This window comes from Parasteatoda tepidariorum, chromosome 9 (genome assembly GCF_043381705.1).
Source record: "Parasteatoda tepidariorum isolate YZ-2023 chromosome 9, CAS_Ptep_4.0, whole genome shotgun sequence".
Taxonomy (NCBI): domain Eukaryota; kingdom Metazoa; phylum Arthropoda; class Arachnida; order Araneae; family Theridiidae; genus Parasteatoda; species Parasteatoda tepidariorum.
In genome coordinates this window covers 22,341,177-22,362,789 of record NC_092212.1, presented here as the reverse complement: position 1 = coordinate 22,362,789, position 21,613 = coordinate 22,341,177, and the positions used below count along the sequence as shown (strand labels likewise).

Below are 21,613 nucleotides of genomic sequence, written 5' to 3'. Positions count from 1 at the left end.
TCAAATTAATCCTTCTGATGTCATTTTATTAACCTGTTATTGTTGTAGTTGTTTACACTGAGGTTGCTTTTAAACAAATACTTGATCTTAACTAATTCGGGTGAGGAGATTTCAAATCTAAAATTAGTTTTGCTCCTAAAGGTTGCTATTTTCATTTCTTCAAAAATGACATTTCTGGTCTTTTTTTTGCGGAAATGTTCAAATTTAAAAACGCCAACTTGCGACAAACTTCTAAGTAAATTAGAGCATACGTCAGAAATATAACAACATTGGAATCCATGTCAAAAAAGATCGCCATACGCCACTTAAGGTCCTTCCCTATTATGAATAACTTCTTTGAGTGTTTAACAAATCATAATTAGGAAAGCTTGAAATAAACAAAACAAAAAATTCTAAAATATTATTTTCAGTGCTGAGCTTAAAAAAAGTGAGAGCAGAAGTTCCAGATGTAAAAAAAAAAATTTAAATTAAAAAAAAAAATAAGTATAAGGATTTTGCCAGACAGTCACTGTTAAAACATGCCATTTAACTTGCACTTGTCTGTACTGCTAATGAATAGAAATAATATTAATAATTTTAAAAAAAAGTCACTAAATGTTTACAAGTAATAATATTAGAACCACGGTGGCTCAGGGGATAGAGCCCTCACTTTCTAATGAGGTGATCCGAGTTTGAATTCCAATGGTTGCTGGTTGATTTGAATTCCGCACCCGGCTTGCACCGACCACAGTACTGACGTAAAAAATGCTCAGTGATAGACAGATCAGGGATTAAAGTGCCCTTTACATCAGGCTAACCATGGGAAACTTTCGTGGTCGTCCTCTTCATTCAACGCAAATGCGGGTTAGTTCCATCAGAAAGTTCTCCACGAAGACAAATATCTCACTATATTTGATCCAGGAGTTCCTTTGTCTTCTGAATCGGGTTCAAAATTACAAGGCTACGGAGTTGAACTCTGTTCTCGGCTCGCACTAGCCACGGTGCTAACATAAAATATCCTCAGTGGTAGACTGATCATTGGTTAGAGCCCCTTGCCGTCAATCTAACCATGGGAGGTTTACGAGATTTTCTTCTTCATGTAACGGAAATTTCTGTTAGTTCCGTCAAAAAGTAACCCATGAAAGCTAATTTGCTTGCTCCAGGCTGTCCTCCTGTCTTCTGGGTTGGGATCAAAATTATAAGGCTACGGAATTAAAAATTGATGGTCGTAAACTCATAATTAGATCGGTTGTTCATCGTCGGTTATAAAGAGAAATAAAATAATAATATTCGATACATCTTCTCTAAAAATGAAATGGAATAAAACTTCACCTACTAGAAGTTGTAATTTGCAGTTGTCTCTATTTTCAATCTCCATTTTCAATCAAATTACCTAAAAACAAAAATTAATTCTTAAAATTAAAATTTCAAATTTTTTTAAACGAAATTTGAATTTTCGGAAACGAATAAAAGCACAGTTTTTATTGCTAATAAATAAAAAATATTGTAAGAAACTAAATGTTTATAAATAATATCATTAGATATTTCTTCATTAATAAATGAAATAAACAAAAACTGTAAGCAAATAAAGTCATTGTGTTTTTTAATCGCTCTCCCAGTCATTTTCTTCTTTTTCTGGGCAATTTTCTCTTTTCCAGCGTTTTCTACACTGCGAAAAAAAAAGTCTTGTCAAAACTACCGGAATATGGTAAAATTTGTTTTGTTTATGGCTCTAGGGGAGCACCAAAAAGCTTTGTAATTCTTAACGTAGCGATTTAGTAATGATTTGGTTTAGATGCACAATGAAATAATGTTTTAAAACATATAATTAAATTTTGTAATTTTATCATTATATCTTAAAGTATGGCATAAAAAACATTTATTCGGTTAAATTTACTCTTCACGTTTGTATTTTTTTACTAAATGTATGGTTATAAGAACTATAATTATAAAAACCAGAATTTCTTTTAAACCGTTACTAAATGAACGGAAGAATTAATAAATGAATTAAACCATTCATTTAGTACATTTTAGTTTTTTCATTAACCAGAATTATTTTATTAGAATTATTTTGTTTTTCTTTTACCAGAAATGTCATTAACACTCGACAATAATTTTAGCAATTTTTTTTCTCTGCATAGATATTTATTCACTAAAAAGAGCAAAACGGAATAATGAACCAGAAGTCGTCGTTTTTTAACTGTTCTATTCTACGATTTCCTCTTTTTTTTCCAGCTTTTTCTGTTATTAATCCTCTAACTTACCGAAAAAAAAAACAATCTGTATTATTTTCCCTCTTTGAAACAAAATTCTATATTCTTAAAAATAAAACAAAATCTCTTTAAGCTTTGAAATCCAACAGTGGTTTAACTTTTGGTAATATCAAATGAGTTTAACTAATAATAATATCAAATAAATTTATCTAATAAGTCTAATTAATAAATTTTAAACACGAATTTTCTTTTTTTAACAGCCGAGAAGAATTTTTACGTCAGAACCGATGATAGCTGTCTTCTAGCCTACCTTAGAGGAAAAAAATTTGATGTGAGCCGGGCTTTCAAAATGATGCAGAACACTTACAAACTGAGAATGAAGAAAAGCTTTTACGATTCTCCAGACAACAGTATAGTTCATGAAGTCTTTAAGCAAAATTTCATAGGATTTCTACCTCATAGGGCCAAAAATGGAAGTGCTATATTTGTTGTTAAATTGGGTAAGTAGATGTTTTTTTAAACTTGATTATCATACTTGCCTAAGCATTGTTTACTTCTAAATTTTAAAGGGAAAAAATGTCTAGGATAACCTAGTTGGTAGGGCATTGGACACGTGTCCAAGACGTCTTGAGTTCGATCCCCACCTGTAGAAGACTTCTGTATATGGTAGCGTTGTAAATGGTGACCGGTGCACGTTAAATCTGCTTAGTCACCAAGTCCTCCATTTTTCCATAACAAATCATATCTCTAATGGTACTGAATCGGACAATAATCTTTCTCTGGTTCAGGTCAAAATTACGACCTGTGGAGGAATGAATGGGTCCACCTTATATACGGGCTGTGAAGTACGTGTGGTAGAAGTCAGATTTTAGGCCATAGATAGCTCCACTGGAAAACAAGAAAAAGCGCTGTTTTTGTTTGTTCCGTAACATGTTCCGGTAAAAATGGATTTTAACAGTAAAAAGTTCCGGCAATTGCCGGTATTTTTGACCGGAATTGGATCCTAATTTTTTACGGTGTTAACGGAATCAAATGTAGGTCTGATGTAAAAATTTAAAGAAAAAACTACACAAAAATACGACGCACTCAGGGAGCCCCCTAGCTAAAGGAGTCTCGCAGACCCACCAAATGCATTATAGCATGAAAGTAGTGGGCTCGAAACCCGCCATGGCCGTGGATGTCATGCGCCTTTTCAATTTGTTCTATCTGTTCAACTTGACAATTGCTCTAAAGACATCTTTGTAATGAGCACTTAAACCTGCACTTTGTAATGAGCACTTAAACCTGCACAAAGGCTGACTATAAAGAAAAACTTCAACAATGACCACTAAGATGTACCATGGTCGTGATTGCGTAGCAATCAAAAAATGGTAAACCCATCTTCCTTCTTCTGATGTTACATCTAGTAATTTATAAAGGACAAACCTGTACTTAATTTGTTATCATGATTTCAAAAAATTTGCTTGAGAATAAGTCTTATATAAGAAGTAAATTTTGTCATAATATAGAAAATTGCGTAAATATTTTATGAGCAGTTGAAAAATTTAGATACGAATTTACTTGTCATGAAAATTAACTAAGCATATTACTTTTAAAGAAATTTAATCCTGAAAATATAAAAATTCTTCTTTCGCTAAAACAATATTTAAAATAAGGCTAATTGGGTAGCTCAAATTGATGCCTCGGCTCTGACTTTATTATCTTTTCTTACTCTTTTCCTTGATGCAGTGAAATAAAAATTTTGATGACAACTTTTTCGAGAGAATAAAGAAAACTGACAAAATATGGCGAAGTTTGCAATTTTTCTGTCTCTATGAGAATGCCAAAAAATAATAATTTTTACCTAAGTGCTTTTGTAATGATTTTGGAACCAAAATAACAATAAAATATAGTTTTATAATGCGTGATAAAATTTAATAAATGTGGTAAAATTTCCTAGTAATATGCTTTACAATATGGTATTAAAATCATTTATGGCATAAAAATCATTATATATTAATTTTCAGTTTTGTATTTTTTACTTAAATCTGTGGTAATAGAACTATAATTTTGAAAATCAGAATTTTCGGTAGACCGTTACGATAACAACAGAAATATTATCAAATAAACGGTTCAAATACCGTATATTTTGTTTCCCATTTCCTGAATTATGGTTTTTTTTTTACCAGAATTATCATTACTGTACAGTACCGAAATTTTAACATTTTTCTTTCGCCTTGTTAACATAGACTAGCAATCGCGAATCTAAGACCCAAACAATTCTCATTCGTACAAAACAGGTTAGATCCTATTGAAATGTAGGTTTGAGCTGACTAGGATCACAAGTCATAAGGATTGAGTGAGATCAGTCCGTTAAAAATGAGCCAAAACTTATTTCTAAATTTAAAAAACTTTGCTAAAAAGAGTTTTCCTGCTAACAGGCTCGAGTAAATTCGGTTTATGAGTTCTCTTTGTAAAACAAAATCAATTCTTTAGCAAGCAAACTTAAACTCATCTGGAATTAATAATTTTTTTTAAAAAAACGTTGGAAAGTGCTTGCTAATTTTGATCTGAATTTCGAATTCATGGATGCTCATACCGGGGATTAATGCTATAACAATAAGTCTTGAATCATTTCTAATGTAAGAAAATAGTCTCAAACTTGAGTCAGCTAGTGGAATTGATTCTATTACAAATGGAATCCAATATGATATAAAATGGAATTTATTCTATTACGACAAGCATCAATTCATCTCTAATATAAACAAAAAATCAAAAACGTTTGAAAAAAAAATTTCCTTTTAAATATATAACTTCTGAATCAGATTACAAGTCATGGGAATCGAGTAAAATCAGTCCGTCTCTAAATTTCTAAAGTAGTAATTCTTTCAAAAAAGAAATTTCTCCTAAATTTAATATTAATGACATTAATTAACAGAACATTAATTAAACGCCAAACTTTTATATTATTTTCACGTAAATCGTGTGATTTGGTATCATGAAAGAAACAATGAAAAATACGGGTTACAATAACAGCTATTATCTAATTTGTTGAGAGAATTAACAAAAAAATGATAGTTAAAGTAAAACAAAACCAATCGTGCAATGCATTGCTTTTTTAAACAAGAAAAAACTTCGAGTATATGTAAAAAACATTTTTGAGAGTGTAAAAAAAAATTTTGATCCGAAAAGTTCAATAACAAACTTAAGGAAATTTTTACACTACACGTGAGTAATCAAGCAAGGATACGTGTTTCGTAACAATTAATATGCAAATGAGTGTTACATAATAAATAGTTTAAGAAAGTGCTATTATATTGTTAACTAAAACCGCGCCATCTTTGAAATCTTCTTTCTTTGTTAAATATTAGAGATAAATGCTGGGAAAAAAATAATGGTACGATTTTCAAGAACCATAACAATTTGAGTAGTTACAACTGTTATGAGGGTACCATAATTCAATCCATAATTGTAATAACTGTAAATAAAACGGTTATTATAATTATGGATCTTGTTTTAAATGACATAGTCATCATAATTTAGACTGTTACTGTCTTTTTTAGCATTTACAGCATCAGCTATGCATATTATTATAGAGGTAAAGGTGTAAATATGGGCACCCTCTTTTGTTTTTTTGATAAAATTACTTTCAATTTGAAAAATTCTAGATTTTTGTCTTTCATTAACAACTATAACAAGTTTCCTAAATGCGAGAAGGCGAAACAATGATTAACATCAATTATTTCATTTGAAAAAAGTTACCAAAAATAGTTTAAAAACAGGATAAAACATTACAAAATGGTACAGTAAAAAAAAAAATTATTTAGAGAAATCGCAAGCATAACTGGCTATTTCAGCCTCGGCACAATCTAAGTGTGCCGACATTTCGCACATAACACATTTCACTCTCCCGAGTGTCTTCAGAGAACAGTCCGACGATGAATCGTATCGTTGCATTTCCTTTTGTGAAGGCCTTTCTTCTTCCCATCCCTGCCCCCTAGCCGGTCTCTTACCCCGGGAAAACTCAAGGACGTCTTCTTGAGAGCACTTTTGTCAAGCGACTTGGTCAACTGATTCTTGTATGGTGATGAGGCCTGGACCTTGCTGCTTTGCGTCCACGAATAGTGGTTCTCTTCTGAAGGATTTTCACGTGGTTATCTCTGGCCAAGTCAATGACGTCTGGATTTCGACCATCTAAGATGAGTAGAACAGTCCTTTGTTCAGTAGGAATGAATGAAGTGAGTGAACCATTCGGAAAACAAATTGTTTTGAACCCATCCTGAATGATGAACTCTACCAATTGCACCATCAGGACATCCTCTCATTTGAACTTGGGTCATGTTTGTTCTGGGTCTTGCTGTTTCGCGTAAAAATTTACTGAAAATATTTTTGTTGTTTTAAAAAAGGTGGTGCAATTATGAGAACCCTTTAAATGGGGGCCCATATTTACACCAATCCCACTTAAAAAAGATGGCCACTATCACATGTAACCTAAAAGCATGCATGACTAAAGGTGTGCTTCAAAAAGTTGCTTAAGATCTCCGCTTTCCGGATATCACTGTGAAATTATTTTTAACTAAACATAAGTACATGAAAAGAAAACGATTTCACATGCCTCTCAAAAGTTTGCAATCCAGAATAAACACCGATTTACTCAAAAAACTCACGCTGCATCCACACTACTTAAAAGAATGGTTCACACTGCTCTCTACTATCTTATATTAGCAAATGGCGCCATCTACAGTCCTCGCCACCAGTCTTCAGTACCTCCCATAGTCACTAAGGAGGGGTGCCCATATTTACACCTGTGCATTTAAGATGCATTTTTACCGGAACAGGTTACGGTACAAAAAATCTGTTATACCATAATTGTTACTGTAATAAGTACCATAAAATCACTGTATTACTCTAATTAAGTAAATATTACTGTAAAAATTTCTTACAAAAATTTTCACCTCTTCTTTTAAGATATAAATTGAGACTGATATGCATCTTATAAATAAACTATCTCCTTTCTATAACTATATTTAGTTTTTTTTTAATATCAATTCGTAACTGATACCAAAATCTTGGTATTTGCCCATATCTGCAAAGCAACCACAATAACTAGTAACGCGTTTACTTGCTACTCATATTAAATGGCCAATTCTATATAGTCATGCAATAAAATGTAAATTTCTTTTCATTTTTAAGGGAAAATACGATAAAAAATATAAACATGCAGACCAAAAATGCTAAATAGGCACGCTAAAAGAAACAAAAAAAAATCGAAATCGAATTCAGTTAACAGAGGTATTTGGATTAAAGGGTTTCGGATAAACAAGACTTTGTACTGTCAGACTGAGGGGCCATCAGACACCCAACCCCCCCCCCCTAGTTCTAGCTCTAAGAAGTTCACCCAATAAATGCATAGTTACTAATGGAAGCTTAAGGGCATTGGAAGAGAGTAAAAATGTAACAAGTTATCGATAGATAATATAGCCAAAAATAAAGCTAATCCAGCGTTATTAATATTAAATTATAAATAATCTGACTTATCACAGAAAAGCCGTAAGAATTTAATATAATCTTCTAACCGAACCACTATAGTGGTTAAAGAAATAAAGTAGATTAAAGAAAAATAAAGTTAAAAATTGATTTTGATATTCGATTTTACGTGACGCTGAATTAATGAATTATAACATTTGTATTAAATAAAGAAGCTTAAATGAAATTAAGTTAAAAATTGATTTTGATATTCGATTTGTCACGACACTGAATTAATGAACTATAACATTTGTATTGAATAAAGAAGCTTAAAGAAATATAAAGTTAAAAATTGATTTTGATATTCGATTTGTTACGACACTGAATTAATTATAAAATTTGCATTGAATAAAGGCGCTTAACCAAAAATAAACTTAAAAATTGATTTTGATATTCGATTTGTCGCGACACTGAATTAATGAATTATAACATTTGTATTCAATCAAGAAGCTTAAAGGAAAATAAAGTTAAAAATTGATTTTGATATTCGATTTGTCATGACACTGAATTAATAAACATTTGTACTGAATAAAAAAGCATTGAAAACATTTGTATTGAATAAAAAAGCATTGAAAACATTTGTATTGAATAAAAAAGCTCGATGAAAAAAGAAGTTAAAAATTGATATTGATATTCAATTTGTAGCGATACTGAATTACTGAATTTATACACTTGTATCGAATAAGGAAGCTTAAAGAAAAATAAAGTTAAAAATTGATCTTAATATTCGATTTGTCGCGATACTGAATTAATGAGTTATACACTTGTGTGGAATAAATTATCTATAAAAAGAAGTTAAAAATGTTGATATTCGATTTGTGCTGACACCGAATTAATGACTTGCACACTTGTATTGAATAAAGAAGCTCAAAGAAAACTAAAGTTAAAAATGTTGATATTCGATTTGTGTCGACACCGAATTAATGAGTTGCACACTTGTATTGAATAAAGAAGCTTAAAGAAAACTAAAGTTAAAAATGTTGATATTCGATTTGTGTTGACACCGAATTAATGAGTTGCTCACTTGTATCGAATGAAGAAGCTTAAAGAAAACTAAAGTTAAAAATTTATTTTGATATTGGTTTTGTCACGACAATGAAGAGTTATTTACTTGTATTGAATTCAAAAGTTAACTGTTACATTGATTGTCAAGGAAAAAAAATAAAATTATTTATCATCGCTTTCTATAGAATATGACAAAAATTTAATAATTAATTTAATTTAATTATAACAAAAATTAGAATGATTGAAAAATTAATTTTTTAAAATTAAAGAAACTTTAAAATCTAGGAAACATGTAATTCCTATAAAGGCATCACATAGCTTTAAAAAAATTCATAAGGTCGTAATATTTTTCAATTTCGCTTTCAAAACCAATTATACATTAACAATAAAACTTTCAATACAACCGCGTTATTAAAATAATTTAAATTTTTGATGTAACTGATACAGGGTTGCAGAAATTGTAACGCTCAATAGAGTTAAGCGTTGAGTAAGAGCCATTAACACCATAAAAGTGAAAACAAATAAGAAAACAAAACAATATTCTTTTCTGGTTTTTAAAACGTGATAAGAATGAATTAATTCTTTCAGCCATATCTTTTTTAGATAAGACATTTTGTTTTTGTTTAGATTACTACTCGTGTCTAGCAAAAAGCAATTACTATTCAGGAAATGTTTTGCATACTTAACAGTATTGATGCGCATAGTTCTGTTCCAAATATTTGAAATGCTATGTCATACTTTAATTGACAATTTTTGTATGTAGTTATTGTATAAGAAAACTTAAAAAAAAAGCATTTAATTTATTTTTTTTTATTCCATTCATATAATTTGCTCAAATTCTCAGCAACACACAAAACAAATCACGCTGTTTCTCATCGTTAAGATGAGCATGGATTTATTTTAAATTTTAATTTTAATGAATTCCTTTTTGCCGGAATATATACGTAATTAAGTGAATAAAATTGATTGCTCTGTTATATATATGTAAGAATTTTTCAAATCTATATAGAGCAATCGAACATTAAATCTCAAAGAATGGAAATTAAAATTTATTAATGAAAAAATATAAAAATTAAAACTCAAAGCAATAAAACAAAAATATTTAAATAAGATCTTTCATATTATTTTCGGACAGAGAAGCGAAACCTATTAGTATGCCGTTTGAAATTTTATGTTTTTTTTTTTTTTTTAAGAAAATGATTAAATTTCATAAATATTCCTTGGAAAGGGGAAATTTTCAGTCGTATAAGTTTTTTAATCAAACCATTTACCGTTATTAAAAATATTGATTGTTATATTTTTGATTGTTTATTTAAAAATTGTAAATAATATTTTAGTCAAACACGTCTTTTCCTGATTTTATTAAGATGATAATATTTCTACTTTCTTTAATATTTTTTTAAAAAGCAAATCAAGATAGATCAATTACGTCTACATCTTGTATTTTATCATTTAAAATAACGTATATTAGAATAAACTGAAAATTTGTATATCATACAATTTTGAAAATGTTTCATTTGGCATCCTGTACATCAGCATCGATTACTATAATTTTTATCCAACCAATAAATATTAAATAATAGCTTCGTAAAATTGTAATATTTAAATTAAGAACTATATACAAAACTGAGTTCAAAATATCTTTATTTGTAGGTCAATGGGATCCCGAAAAGGTGGACCGCGATCTCCTGATGTGGGTGGCAACACATTGTGTCATCCACAGTATCGAAGATCCAGCAACTCAAGTAGCAGGATACACTGGCATAATTGACGTCAGAGGCGTCAGTCAAAAACATTTAAAAATGCTTACGCTTGAAAATATTTTACTTATTATTTATTCCACAATGGTAAGTGGCAACAAAATAATTTTTTTAAGAACCGAAAAATTTCGTGCAATTTTGAGTTCAATAATTATAATTAATAAAGTCTTCAAAAAAACTGATAATTAAGTAATATTGAAATTATTTTTTATAGAACTAATCATGTTTTAGAAAATATATAATTATTATTTCTCAACTGTTTCATGATAATTGTTAAACTGTTGGTTTTTGCTTGTAAAAAAATAATTATAAAAAGTATATTAAAAATAATCCGATAAATTTTTTTTAAATGACAGTTTATTTTTAAAAAATAATAATGATTAAACATTATTATAAGCGTAATTATATTTAATAAAATATGTATTTATTTCTATTTATTTATTTTAGGACATATATTTCAAAATTTTAAATACATTTGTTAAACAAATCCTTAATTTTTAAAAATTGTTATGACTTTTAAAAGGGATCATGTATTAAATAAAAATAATATTGTATTAAATAATAATAATAATATTTTTAAAATGTTTCTGTTTACAATAATATATATATATATATATGAATCACGTGACTAGCTCATATAAAGTTTGATGTAAAGATAGGTCTTGAAATTTAAGTTCATCATAAAAGAGAAAATATCTAGACAAAGGTGACCGAATGTAGGCCCCTTTCCGGCTATTTTGAAAATAAAAAAAGGAATCTAATGACCTGCAAGCACGTTATAAGACAATAATAAATATGCCAAGTTCATTGACCTCAGAGGATATGATGCAATATGTTACAAGAAATATATATTTTCAAAGTATCGTGTTCAGACAATGTTTTTTTTTTCTTTTTCTTTTTTTTTTTTTCTTCTTTTTTTCACAGTTAGAAAACTTTCTTTCCTTTTGAAAAATATCCATATCTAAATCATAATTTTTAATATGAAATGAAGTTTATATTACATAAATTTAATGCTTAAATCAAAAAGAAATTTCTTTCGAAAACAATCATTTTTCTCGAAAATAAAATGATTTCTAGCATTATTAAGACAAACTTTTTGTACCTATATCTGTCAAACTTTAATTTCATGCATGTATTTTAATTTCGGAAAATATTAATTTATATAGCATATTTTTAATCTAAATTAAGATTTTATTATTTGTTTCAATAATTTATAATCTTTTCCTGCTTAAATGAACCAAAAAGGCATGAATAAAGAAAAAATAAAAGTACAGAAATCAACATACAATAGTTTTGGTTCTGTAAACAAGAACTAATCTTCCATATCCAAGACACTTTCTCACTGTCTTTAAACATTGAGGAAAGTTCTTGTTTATGGTACCGAAACTATAGTATTTCCATATCGGTATCTTTATTCCTGCTTTAATCACTTTGTTATTCCTTATTTATACTTAAAACAAAGCATACCCTATGCTAATTTGGACACTTAATATTTGATCGTAAATTTATCATCGGTTTTTAATTATTTATTATATCAGAATAGTATTTATTATTATCATAGCTCAGTATTATGATAATATATAATCATTATTATCATACTGAATTATATATGAAATAATGAATTATATCATATATAATTTCTTATTCGCTTTTAATAATTTGTTATTACGTAAATTCGAAAAAACTCTCGAATAGTTAGTCCGCAAAATAGGTGACATAAAACATCTGCTACAACACATATTTTGCTCCAGGATTTATGTCAATACAGAAATTACTAATTAGTTTCAATATAACTTATCCCAAGTATTATACAAATCTGCACTCTTGGAATCTTCATTCTGAAATTATATTTAGCTAACCACCAGCAGTCTGTACATCCGATTAACCATGAAGTTCAAGGTTAGAAACATTTCCTTGCATTCATGAATTGGAAACCGTTTACAGCTGGTCGGATGAAAAAAATATGAATGTATAACTATACAGTTTTGTAACCACTAGCATGGTTTCAAAACAATAAAAATGAAATTTTTACTAGACATTGGAAATAGATTACGTTGGACTTTTCGTTTGTTAAGGATATTGGAGTTAGGTTGTGGTTTAATTTCGCTTGTCAAGTGAACCGTGGAATGTGGCTTAATTAGTCAATCAAATTATGATGAATGATGGGAAATACCAGACCTTCTTGTGTTAAGCATCTCTGCGGTGCTGCCATCTATGCGTGAATGAGAGTTTCGTATACCAATAGTCCTAGGTCATAAACTGAGTCATAAACTGAATCATAAACTGAATCATCCTGGGTCATAAACTGAGAAGAGCGAGATACTGAAAACTCCTCATGTTTTGGAAGAAATGGGGAATTTTTTTGGTTTCAAAAATGAAGATTAACCATCTGTCATGACATTCGAATATTTGCCCTCTCGGCTGAAGTATGCGCCCAAAAATTATCAGGTGGCCATTGTGGTGTTAAGCATTCAATTAATGAAAATAAAAATATGACTTCGTAATCTTTATCACACGGCGTAGTTTCCAGCTTCCAAAGAACGTAAGCTCGATTCTCATTGGCTGTGGGCCTAGTTAGCGCGAATAAAATTCCTGTTGTTTAACCGCATTAGAGTATAACAATCAAAAAACGGTTTTTCTCACAGTTAGCAGTTTGAATGCCATCTTATGATTATTTTACTGTTTTGTTTGAGTATTGTAAAACAACAATTAAATAAATTGTTATATAACCATTTTTTTTTTAATTTTTCTACGTTTGTGGTACATTTAGCTCTTTTTAAATATCGATCGGGCACACACAATTATTCTTATGCAATTCAATGACTCTTATTATTTATTCATTAAATCGTAAACCTTGAAGCTTAAAATATGGGCAATAAACAATTTTATATTTTATTTCTTAATACATTTGCATATTGTCAAAGTATTAATAATACCTTTAAAAGTGTTTTCAAATCACACATAAACTCGTTTATCTACGATATGCGTGAGATACTAGTTTTATGTCGTTGAAAAAAATATTTACCATTGCTTTGACTTAGTTGGTAATAATTTCTACACGCTTGAAAGTTATTGTTTATTAAAGTGTGCTTAACATTAACCTCGACAATAAAAATTTTAAGAATCCAATAAATATTCGATTCACAAATTATAGAATGCATGGAAAAATTTACTAGCTTATAATCTTTTTAGTGTTTTATTACTTTTTTTTGCATTCAATGTAAAAATCTACTAATAATATTTTTTAATTTGCTAAATAATTTTTATGAGTCATATCATTAATAATTCAGCATAACTGTGTTGAACGTATAATGTTAAAGGGCAACACATTGTAAATTAGGGTTAATATAGATAGCCCTTTCAGACGTTTATGTGAAACAACCATATGACAGTTTTGCGTGGATTACCCAGTATTTGAGGTTTTATTCATCAGAAACATCAATGAAAGAAACATACTTTTTTGACCCATAAAAAAAAATTTAATTTTGTCTTTAAATGAATAGACATTTCATAGATTTAATTGCTTATTCGATTTCATAATTTCTAAACCCCTCTTCTTTAATATAAATCCTTAAAACAATATCATTACTTACCCCGAAGGAGTTTTTCAACCAAATAAACCAAATTAATGGAAGCGTTCCTATAAAATTGCCAACACGTGACGATTGTTTTGATTCGTATGGAAAGAAAAAGTTCAAATGTCAAAAATAGGTCAGAAGTGATAAATCATGACAAGATTTTAGTACAACTTTATGAACCCAATCCTTTTTAGATTAAATTGCGATATAACATCCTCTAAGTGTGTTCTAGAATAATTTGGTGATTGTTCTGTTTTATGCGTTTATCTTAAAGATTTTCCTCTGGGCATCATGTTGCAAAATATCTTTGACCAATGTATCTAATAGCTCTTTTTAACTGTTTAGATGGGTCATTGTAATTAGTTAGAATTTACATTGCCAAGGTTCTGCAAACACCCTCCTATGGTTAATAAACAAAGTCATACTCATGGTATATATATATATATATATATATATAATGCATCATACATAGCAATCTACGAACACATGAGTCCGAAATCATGTAAAATTAGACTTCAATTTCACGTAACACTTTGAACACTTAGTTACATAGCCGTCTATGCATTATCTNTTGTAATCTGGCAATCTTATTACGAAAATATTTTAAATCATTCTTGAAAGATTCCGGTAAGCGTAAGTTCATTTTATTCGCTCCTCACTATGTAGGTTTCCTTTCGTGTACTGTTCTCTAATCTCTTTACATTTTAATTTCTGTTTTTTGCTTGATATATTTGTTTGTTTTTTCGTATATATTTTTTACTTAATGTGTTCTAATTTCGTTTCAATTTTGAGTGCTCCTCACACTATTGTATTGATATATTTTGCTTTGGCTATATTTATACAATATTAGGAAGCACTCCTTTTTGCGGATATAATCGTGTGAGCTGATGAAGAGATTATATCTTTTCTTTATTTTGTTTTCCAGATTTTTTAATAATTTTTTTATATAAGTAGAAAATATTTTGTAATACTTTAAAAAAAAATTTTAATAAATTTTCTTCTATTGTCATTACTTTATTGTCATTACTTCTATTGTCATTACATTCAACACAAAAATGTCTTGTATCTCCTATCTTTTACTGTAGGTAAAACAACCAGATAAACTATTTTACCCACATTCCACGGCTAATTTGAATAAAACACAACTCAACCACAACCTAATTTCAATGTCCATTACCTAATGAAAAGTCTAGCTCCAGTCTCCTGTTAAATTTCTTTTTTCAAAGATTCCAACTTGCTCCTCTTTGTAAAAAAAAATATTTGCTGGAAGTAAAGAAATTTAAGTAATTTTCTTTTTTAGTATTTTCATTTTAAGTAATTTTTCCAGCACTACTTGTCAAGTGTCACATGAAATGCACTTTTACTGTTGTTGTCTCTTTGTGACACTTTTAAAGAGTAAACATATTTATCCTTATTCAACTAATTTTGCTGTTTAATTCGCTACCAATTTATTAAAACTTTTGCTGAGTGCGGAGTAATAGGCATCCCTGTGTTTTACGATTTTGATACCATGCTACATGCAAATTATTAGAAAAAAAACTTTAATTTTTGTATTCATGGTTTTTTAACCGTATTAGGTGTAAACGGTATCAAAACCGTAATGATAAAAAAATGTTTTTTACTGTAAATTTTACGGTCAATTAGATGGAGAGACTGTTATTTCACCATAATTTTAGAATGAAAACTCTAACAGTGTATGTATTTTTGTGAGTATCTTTTGGACCAAACGGAAAAAATAAATAAAACAAGAATTTTAAAAAAGTTAATCGATTTTAATCGTGAAACATTATATTGCTTTGTAAGTTGCCGTTGTAAAATAACTATCTATGAAACTAACACCATTTTTTTCAAATTTTTATAGTCTTGCTTTCCTGGAAGGTATAAAGGAGCACACGTGATAGGCATGCCAAAGTTTTTCCAAGTGGCCTGGAATATGGTTTATCCTTTCGTTTTCACTCTAAAGATGCAGAAAAGGGTAAATATTACATCCATTTCAAAACACTTTTTTCTTCTTCTTGGGCACTACAGCCTATGACAGTTCCACTCTTACTCAAAGCACTTTAAACTTATAAAAGAATGTATGCGTTTTTATAAAAATTTCAGTATTTTACTAGCATTCGTATTCATTAATATTTGACTGAAAACTCATAAATTTTTCCTGTTTAATTTTTTTTTATCGCAAAGGTTTAAAGTCTCATTTAAAAAAAATTGCATCTTGTTTTAATTTCGAAAAAATTACAGAGCACATTCAAAATTATACATTACATGAAAAATTACACGTTAGTTAGCAAAAGGGTAAATATTAACATTTAAAAACACTTAAAAGCTTTAAAAATGTTTTTAATGTTTCTTTTTATGAAAATTTCAATATTTTAATTTGTATTGCCATTGATTAATCTCTAACTAAAAACTAATGTATTTTTTCAGACTAATTTTTTTAGAAAAAAGGCTTTAGGGTTTTTAAGTCCTAAGTTTTTTTAAATTTTAGTACTTTTTGTATTCACATAGATTTATCTTTAACTAAAAATTAATGGGGTTTTTTTCAGATTAATTTTTTCAGAAAAAAAGGCCTTAGGTGCTTTTTTTTGAAAAAATACTTTAGCTTTAATTTATGAAAAATAATCATTACATAGCACCTTCAAAATTACACATAACATAGCAAAAGGGTAAATATTAGTACACTCTATAACAAAAAAAAAATCGACGCACCGAGAACGCACTAAAACGCGCAAAATCGACTCTCGATCAGGCTGGAATGATGCCGACTGGGGACGTATAGTCTTTAGCGACGAATCCCGCTTTCAACTGTGTCCTGACGATCATCGAAGACGCGTTTGGAGACGCACAGGGCAGAGGGGGGATCCTGCCTTCACTATTGCACGCCACACCGGACCTCAACAAGGCATTATGGTCTGGGGTGCCATTTCCTTTGACAGCCGGACCCCTTTGGTCGTCATTAGAGGTACACTTACTGCACAGCGGTACGTCGACGACATCCTAAGACCTGTTTTGCTACCGTTCCTTTTGCAGCGCCCTGGGCTGGTTTTTCAGCAGGACAATGCCAGACCACATACGGCACGTGTTGCTATGAACTGTCTGCAAGCTTGTCAAACTCTTCCTTGGCCTGCCAGATCACCAGATCTCTCTCCCATCGAGCATGTCTGGGATATGATGGGAAGGCGATTGCATCTGGCACGGAATGTTGATGACCTCGTTCGACAATTGGATCGAATTTGGCAGGAAATACCGCAAGAGACCATCCGGGAGCTTTATCGGTCTATGCCACGCCGTGTGGCAGCTTGTATCCAGGCTAGAGGCGGGTCAACACCTTATTGAACTTGTTACTGTAACTCTGCAATAAATTATTCAATTGTTCTGAAATTTTAATCATTTACAATTCTGTACATTGTCTTCCTATCCACCAATTTTCGTTTTAATCGGACAACTCCTTCTTGGTGCGACAATTTTATTGTTATAGAGTGTAAGTTCAAAAGGCTTAAAACTTATAATGTTTTTTTTTAAGTTGTAAATGTTTATTAAATTTTAGTACTTTAATTTGTATTCGCATTGATTAATCTCAAACTAAAAATTAATGTATTCCAGATAATTTAAAAATTTTAAGTAGATCTTAGCTTATTTTAGGCATTTAAGATGCTTTAAATATTTCTTGTAAAATATTTCAAGTATTTAATTGTTCATTTGTTATTTAATTGTTCTTCAGCTAGATGAAAATTAATAAACCAGTGAATAACTTTCAATTCTCATAAATTTTATGATCCTGAATATTTCTACTATTTTTTCAAATATTAAAAAATTCGATCTCAAACTCTTCTTATTTCCAAAAAATTTTGGCTTTTCTTTGTATTTTATATGCTACTTGAATTTTATATACCACGTGTTTATAATCAGGATCAGGTTTTTACAATCAGGAATTTTATATACCACGTTTTTATAATCAGGATCAGGTTTTTATAATCAGGAATTTTATATACCACGTTTTTATAATCAGGAACAGGTTTTTATAATCAGGAATTTTATATACCATGTTTTTATAATCAGGATAGAGGAGTATGAAGAAACCTTATTCTAAGAGTCATGATTAACCTGTTCGAACTCATAACAGTTCTAAAAATAGAACATTATTCCCTAAAGTTTAATATTTCATATGCTGAAAAAGCATGAATAAAACAACTATAGCAAGGCATGTTTAATTGAATTTTCTGTACTGTTGATCACACCGAAGGCCAAACAGGAAATAAATCAGGAAGTTGAAATATTTTTTTAACTTTTCAAACACTTTTCGGAAAATTTATGAACAATTAAACAACATCAAAACGTATTGAACGCTTTTAAAATAGTATTAAAATAGTAATAACACTTAACAAAAGCTTAACGTAACATAATAAAGCCTCAAATAAGCGTTAGCTTTCTGTACAAAACTATTGGATTGGTAAAACTTATATGAGTACAACACAGTAAAAAATTCCAGATCAAAATACTGTGAAAAGTACCGGCACTCAGAATACCTGTAGTTTTTACTGTAAAATCCATTTTTTTTACCGAAACATGTTACAAAACAAAAATCTGACATAACGTAATTTTTACAGTAATAATTACTGTTTTATGTACACTGATCTATTCACTAAAAATAAATATTATTATTAAGATTATGGTATAATATTTTACGGTAAAAAATGGATTTTACGATAAAAGAATTTTACAGATGATGCACCTAAAGTGCCGGTACTTCATTTTTTACGATAAAAATAGATAATAAGCTAAAATAGATTTTACGGATGATGCATCTAAAGTACCGATATCTTATGTCGTAATTTAATCAAGAATTTTTTAAAGTTTATTTTCATAGTAATTATAAATAATACTATATTTTTAATTAAATGTTTATGAGCCAATGCGAATAAAACACCCTCATTATTATTGTGAATTAAACTTAAAAAACAAGATGAAAAGTCTGTTTCATAAACAAAGGAATTGTAAAAAAAAATTACTATCATCCGGTTTTGGAAGGATTTCATAACATGAAAACATGCTCAACCTCAGCATTGAAACGTTAAAAAATTCACCTCATTTTTCCTTCGTGATTTAAAAACATAATTAGAGATGTAATTTGATATTCTGAGTGCGACATTCCTTTAGGTGCGTCCAATTTGACGATGAAAATGACAAAATGAACTCTCAGACGTTTACACCTGTATTTTTCGTTTGCAAAAACACGTGGTTGCGATCCAATTTCTTCCAAGCAAAATCGCTTCCGGTATTTGTGTTATTCATTCAACGCGTTCAATTCCTGTTTCATTTTTTGAATAACAAAAAAAGTAATTCTTTTTTCTTTTTTTTTCCATTTTAAACTAAATTTTCGTTTTGTCGAACTCCGCCGGCTGAATTACTTTGAAAAATAATAATAAATAGCTTTTATTATTATATTTATATATAATGTCTAATTATTAGACATTATGTCTTTATAATGTCTCATTATTATTATTATTATTATTATTCTACAAATGCTCATGTTCTCTAGAATAAATTTAAGAAATAAGACTACTAAAATAAGACTACTAACTTTACACAGCTGGCCAATAATAATATAAAACTACTTAAAACATTTTATTGAAACATTTCATTTTTTCATTGAACTACGATATTCTTAATTCTGTAATTTGAAATAAATGAACTTATTTAATTACCATCCACAGGGATAAAAATATTCTGGAAGATTACCGTACTCTAAAGTAATGAAACTTCTGGTAAATAAAGCATAATTCTGGTTATTAAAACCATAACATAGATATTTAAAATATTCCTTTAATAATTTTTCCGTTTATAATGTAACGATTTACCGGAAATGCTGGTTTTCAAAATTATAGTTCTTATTACCACACATCTAATAAAAATACAAGATTAAAAGGTAAATTTAACCAAATAAGTGTTTTTCATGACATAAAGTATTTTGATGAAATTATCACATTTACCAAATTTTGTCACACGTTATAAAACTATATTTTATCTTTAATTTTGAATCTTTCAATCTTAGACAGAGAGCCCATCAAACTGCCTTTTCACGCTTCTTGAGTGGCCACACTATATCCCTTACTTTCAACCTTGGCCAAAAAACTTATCCTGAATGTATTTGGTGCTCGACAGACATTGCCTCAACTGCGCATATTCTGATTTGTTTGGGGTTCGGTAAAGATGAGGTCCTGCGAGACTCCAGTCTTTTTATGAACTTTTTGGAGGTGTTCGGATTCATGGGAGTCATCTAGCGCTGCTAGACGATTCCGAGATTAGCAACAACAACATCTTTAATTTTACCGAAGCGCTTCCCTAAAAATTACCGAGCTTCTTGGTGTTCCAATAGAGTCAGAAACACAATACATTTTACCATATTCTGGCAGTTTTAACCATATTATTTTCTCAGTGCATTTATTTATAACTGTCGGTCACTGAATATGTCTTCTTTTTTGGTAGATATTCATCCATGGCAATGATCTGAAATCATTACATAAACATATTTCTCCCAGCATATTGCCCGAAGAATACGGTGGAGAACTGCCTCCCTTCGACAACAGTTGGTGGCACAAAATGATCTTAGAAAACAATGAATGGGCATTGGATCAAAGACTCTACGGCTATATGAAAGCACCCCCTGGAGCAGTTGCCGAATTGGCTTCCATACCTGGCTGAATCTTGGTTTAAAGCCATATTTTATTGTTAAACTTTGGACTCATAATGTATTCCAATATTAACCTATGCTGTATTATGTATATAAATATCGAACCATAGTCTGAATTCATCCATATTTCAGAACAATAACCATAAGGGATTGTGAATTTTGTAAGCGTGTTGATTTTGTTCCTAAAAAAAAACTGAGAAATTGTGTGATTGTTTGAAATGTTTGATCTCAAACCGATTTGTTTGAATGCAGGTGACATATGATAAAGGCTCTATAGTGTCCTATATACTCAATTTATATTATATGTAACTTGTAAGAGTTTAGAAATCATTCAAACTTCTTGATGCATTGATAAATTGATTTTTCTATAATCGTAAGTGTAGAAATAATCAATTGCCTATTCCTACATAAGTTTTGTGTTTTTGTGATGTGATTTCAGTTTATTTATAATAAATAATTGAAAATAAGAAGTTGCTTTTGAAAACGAGAGTAAAAATATTGTATAAACATTTTATTTGAAAATATAAAAGAAAGATTATCAGTCTCAAGTAAAATTAAGGAGAATAAAAACGTAAAGTTTCTAAAAAAAATACACATTTAACAGAACATACAAAAACTATATTTATTTCACTGGAAAATCCGCAATACCAAATAAATAAATACCAAATATAGACCATTAATGTAGAGAAAAGTATACCAAAAGTAGACCATCCTCTGAGTAAAGACTAAATGTAGACCAAATTAGTTTTTAAACGCTTTCCTTTAACTGAATTTTCTACTTGTTCGTCATCGAACATTGCAGAGCTAAGTATTTATTTTTTAATTTCCTAGTAGAAAATAATTTAGTTAGTGAGTTCCATGAGAAATTCCTTGATTGCAGAC

General features: G+C 29.5%; 1 protein-coding gene across 3 annotated transcripts in view; it reads left to right on the top strand.

Moving 5' to 3' along the window:
- The window catches only part of LOC107440949 (clavesin-2-like), a 49,633-nt gene extending 28,432 nt beyond the window's left edge, over positions 1-21,201 (top strand). For all 3 annotated transcript variants that reach the window (XM_016054048.4, XM_016054050.3, XM_016054049.4), the window contains exons 3-6: positions 2,453-2,692; positions 10,356-10,549; positions 15,902-16,015; positions 20,527-21,201. In XM_016054048.4, coding sequence (XP_015909534.1) covers positions 2,453-2,692; positions 10,356-10,549; positions 15,902-16,015; positions 20,527-20,742 — 764 coding nt within the window. In that variant the 3' untranslated portion in view covers positions 20,743-21,201. The remainder of the gene's footprint in view (positions 1-2,452; positions 2,693-10,355; positions 10,550-15,901; positions 16,016-20,526) is intronic.
- The last annotated feature ends 412 nt before the right edge of the window (positions 21,202-21,613 follow it).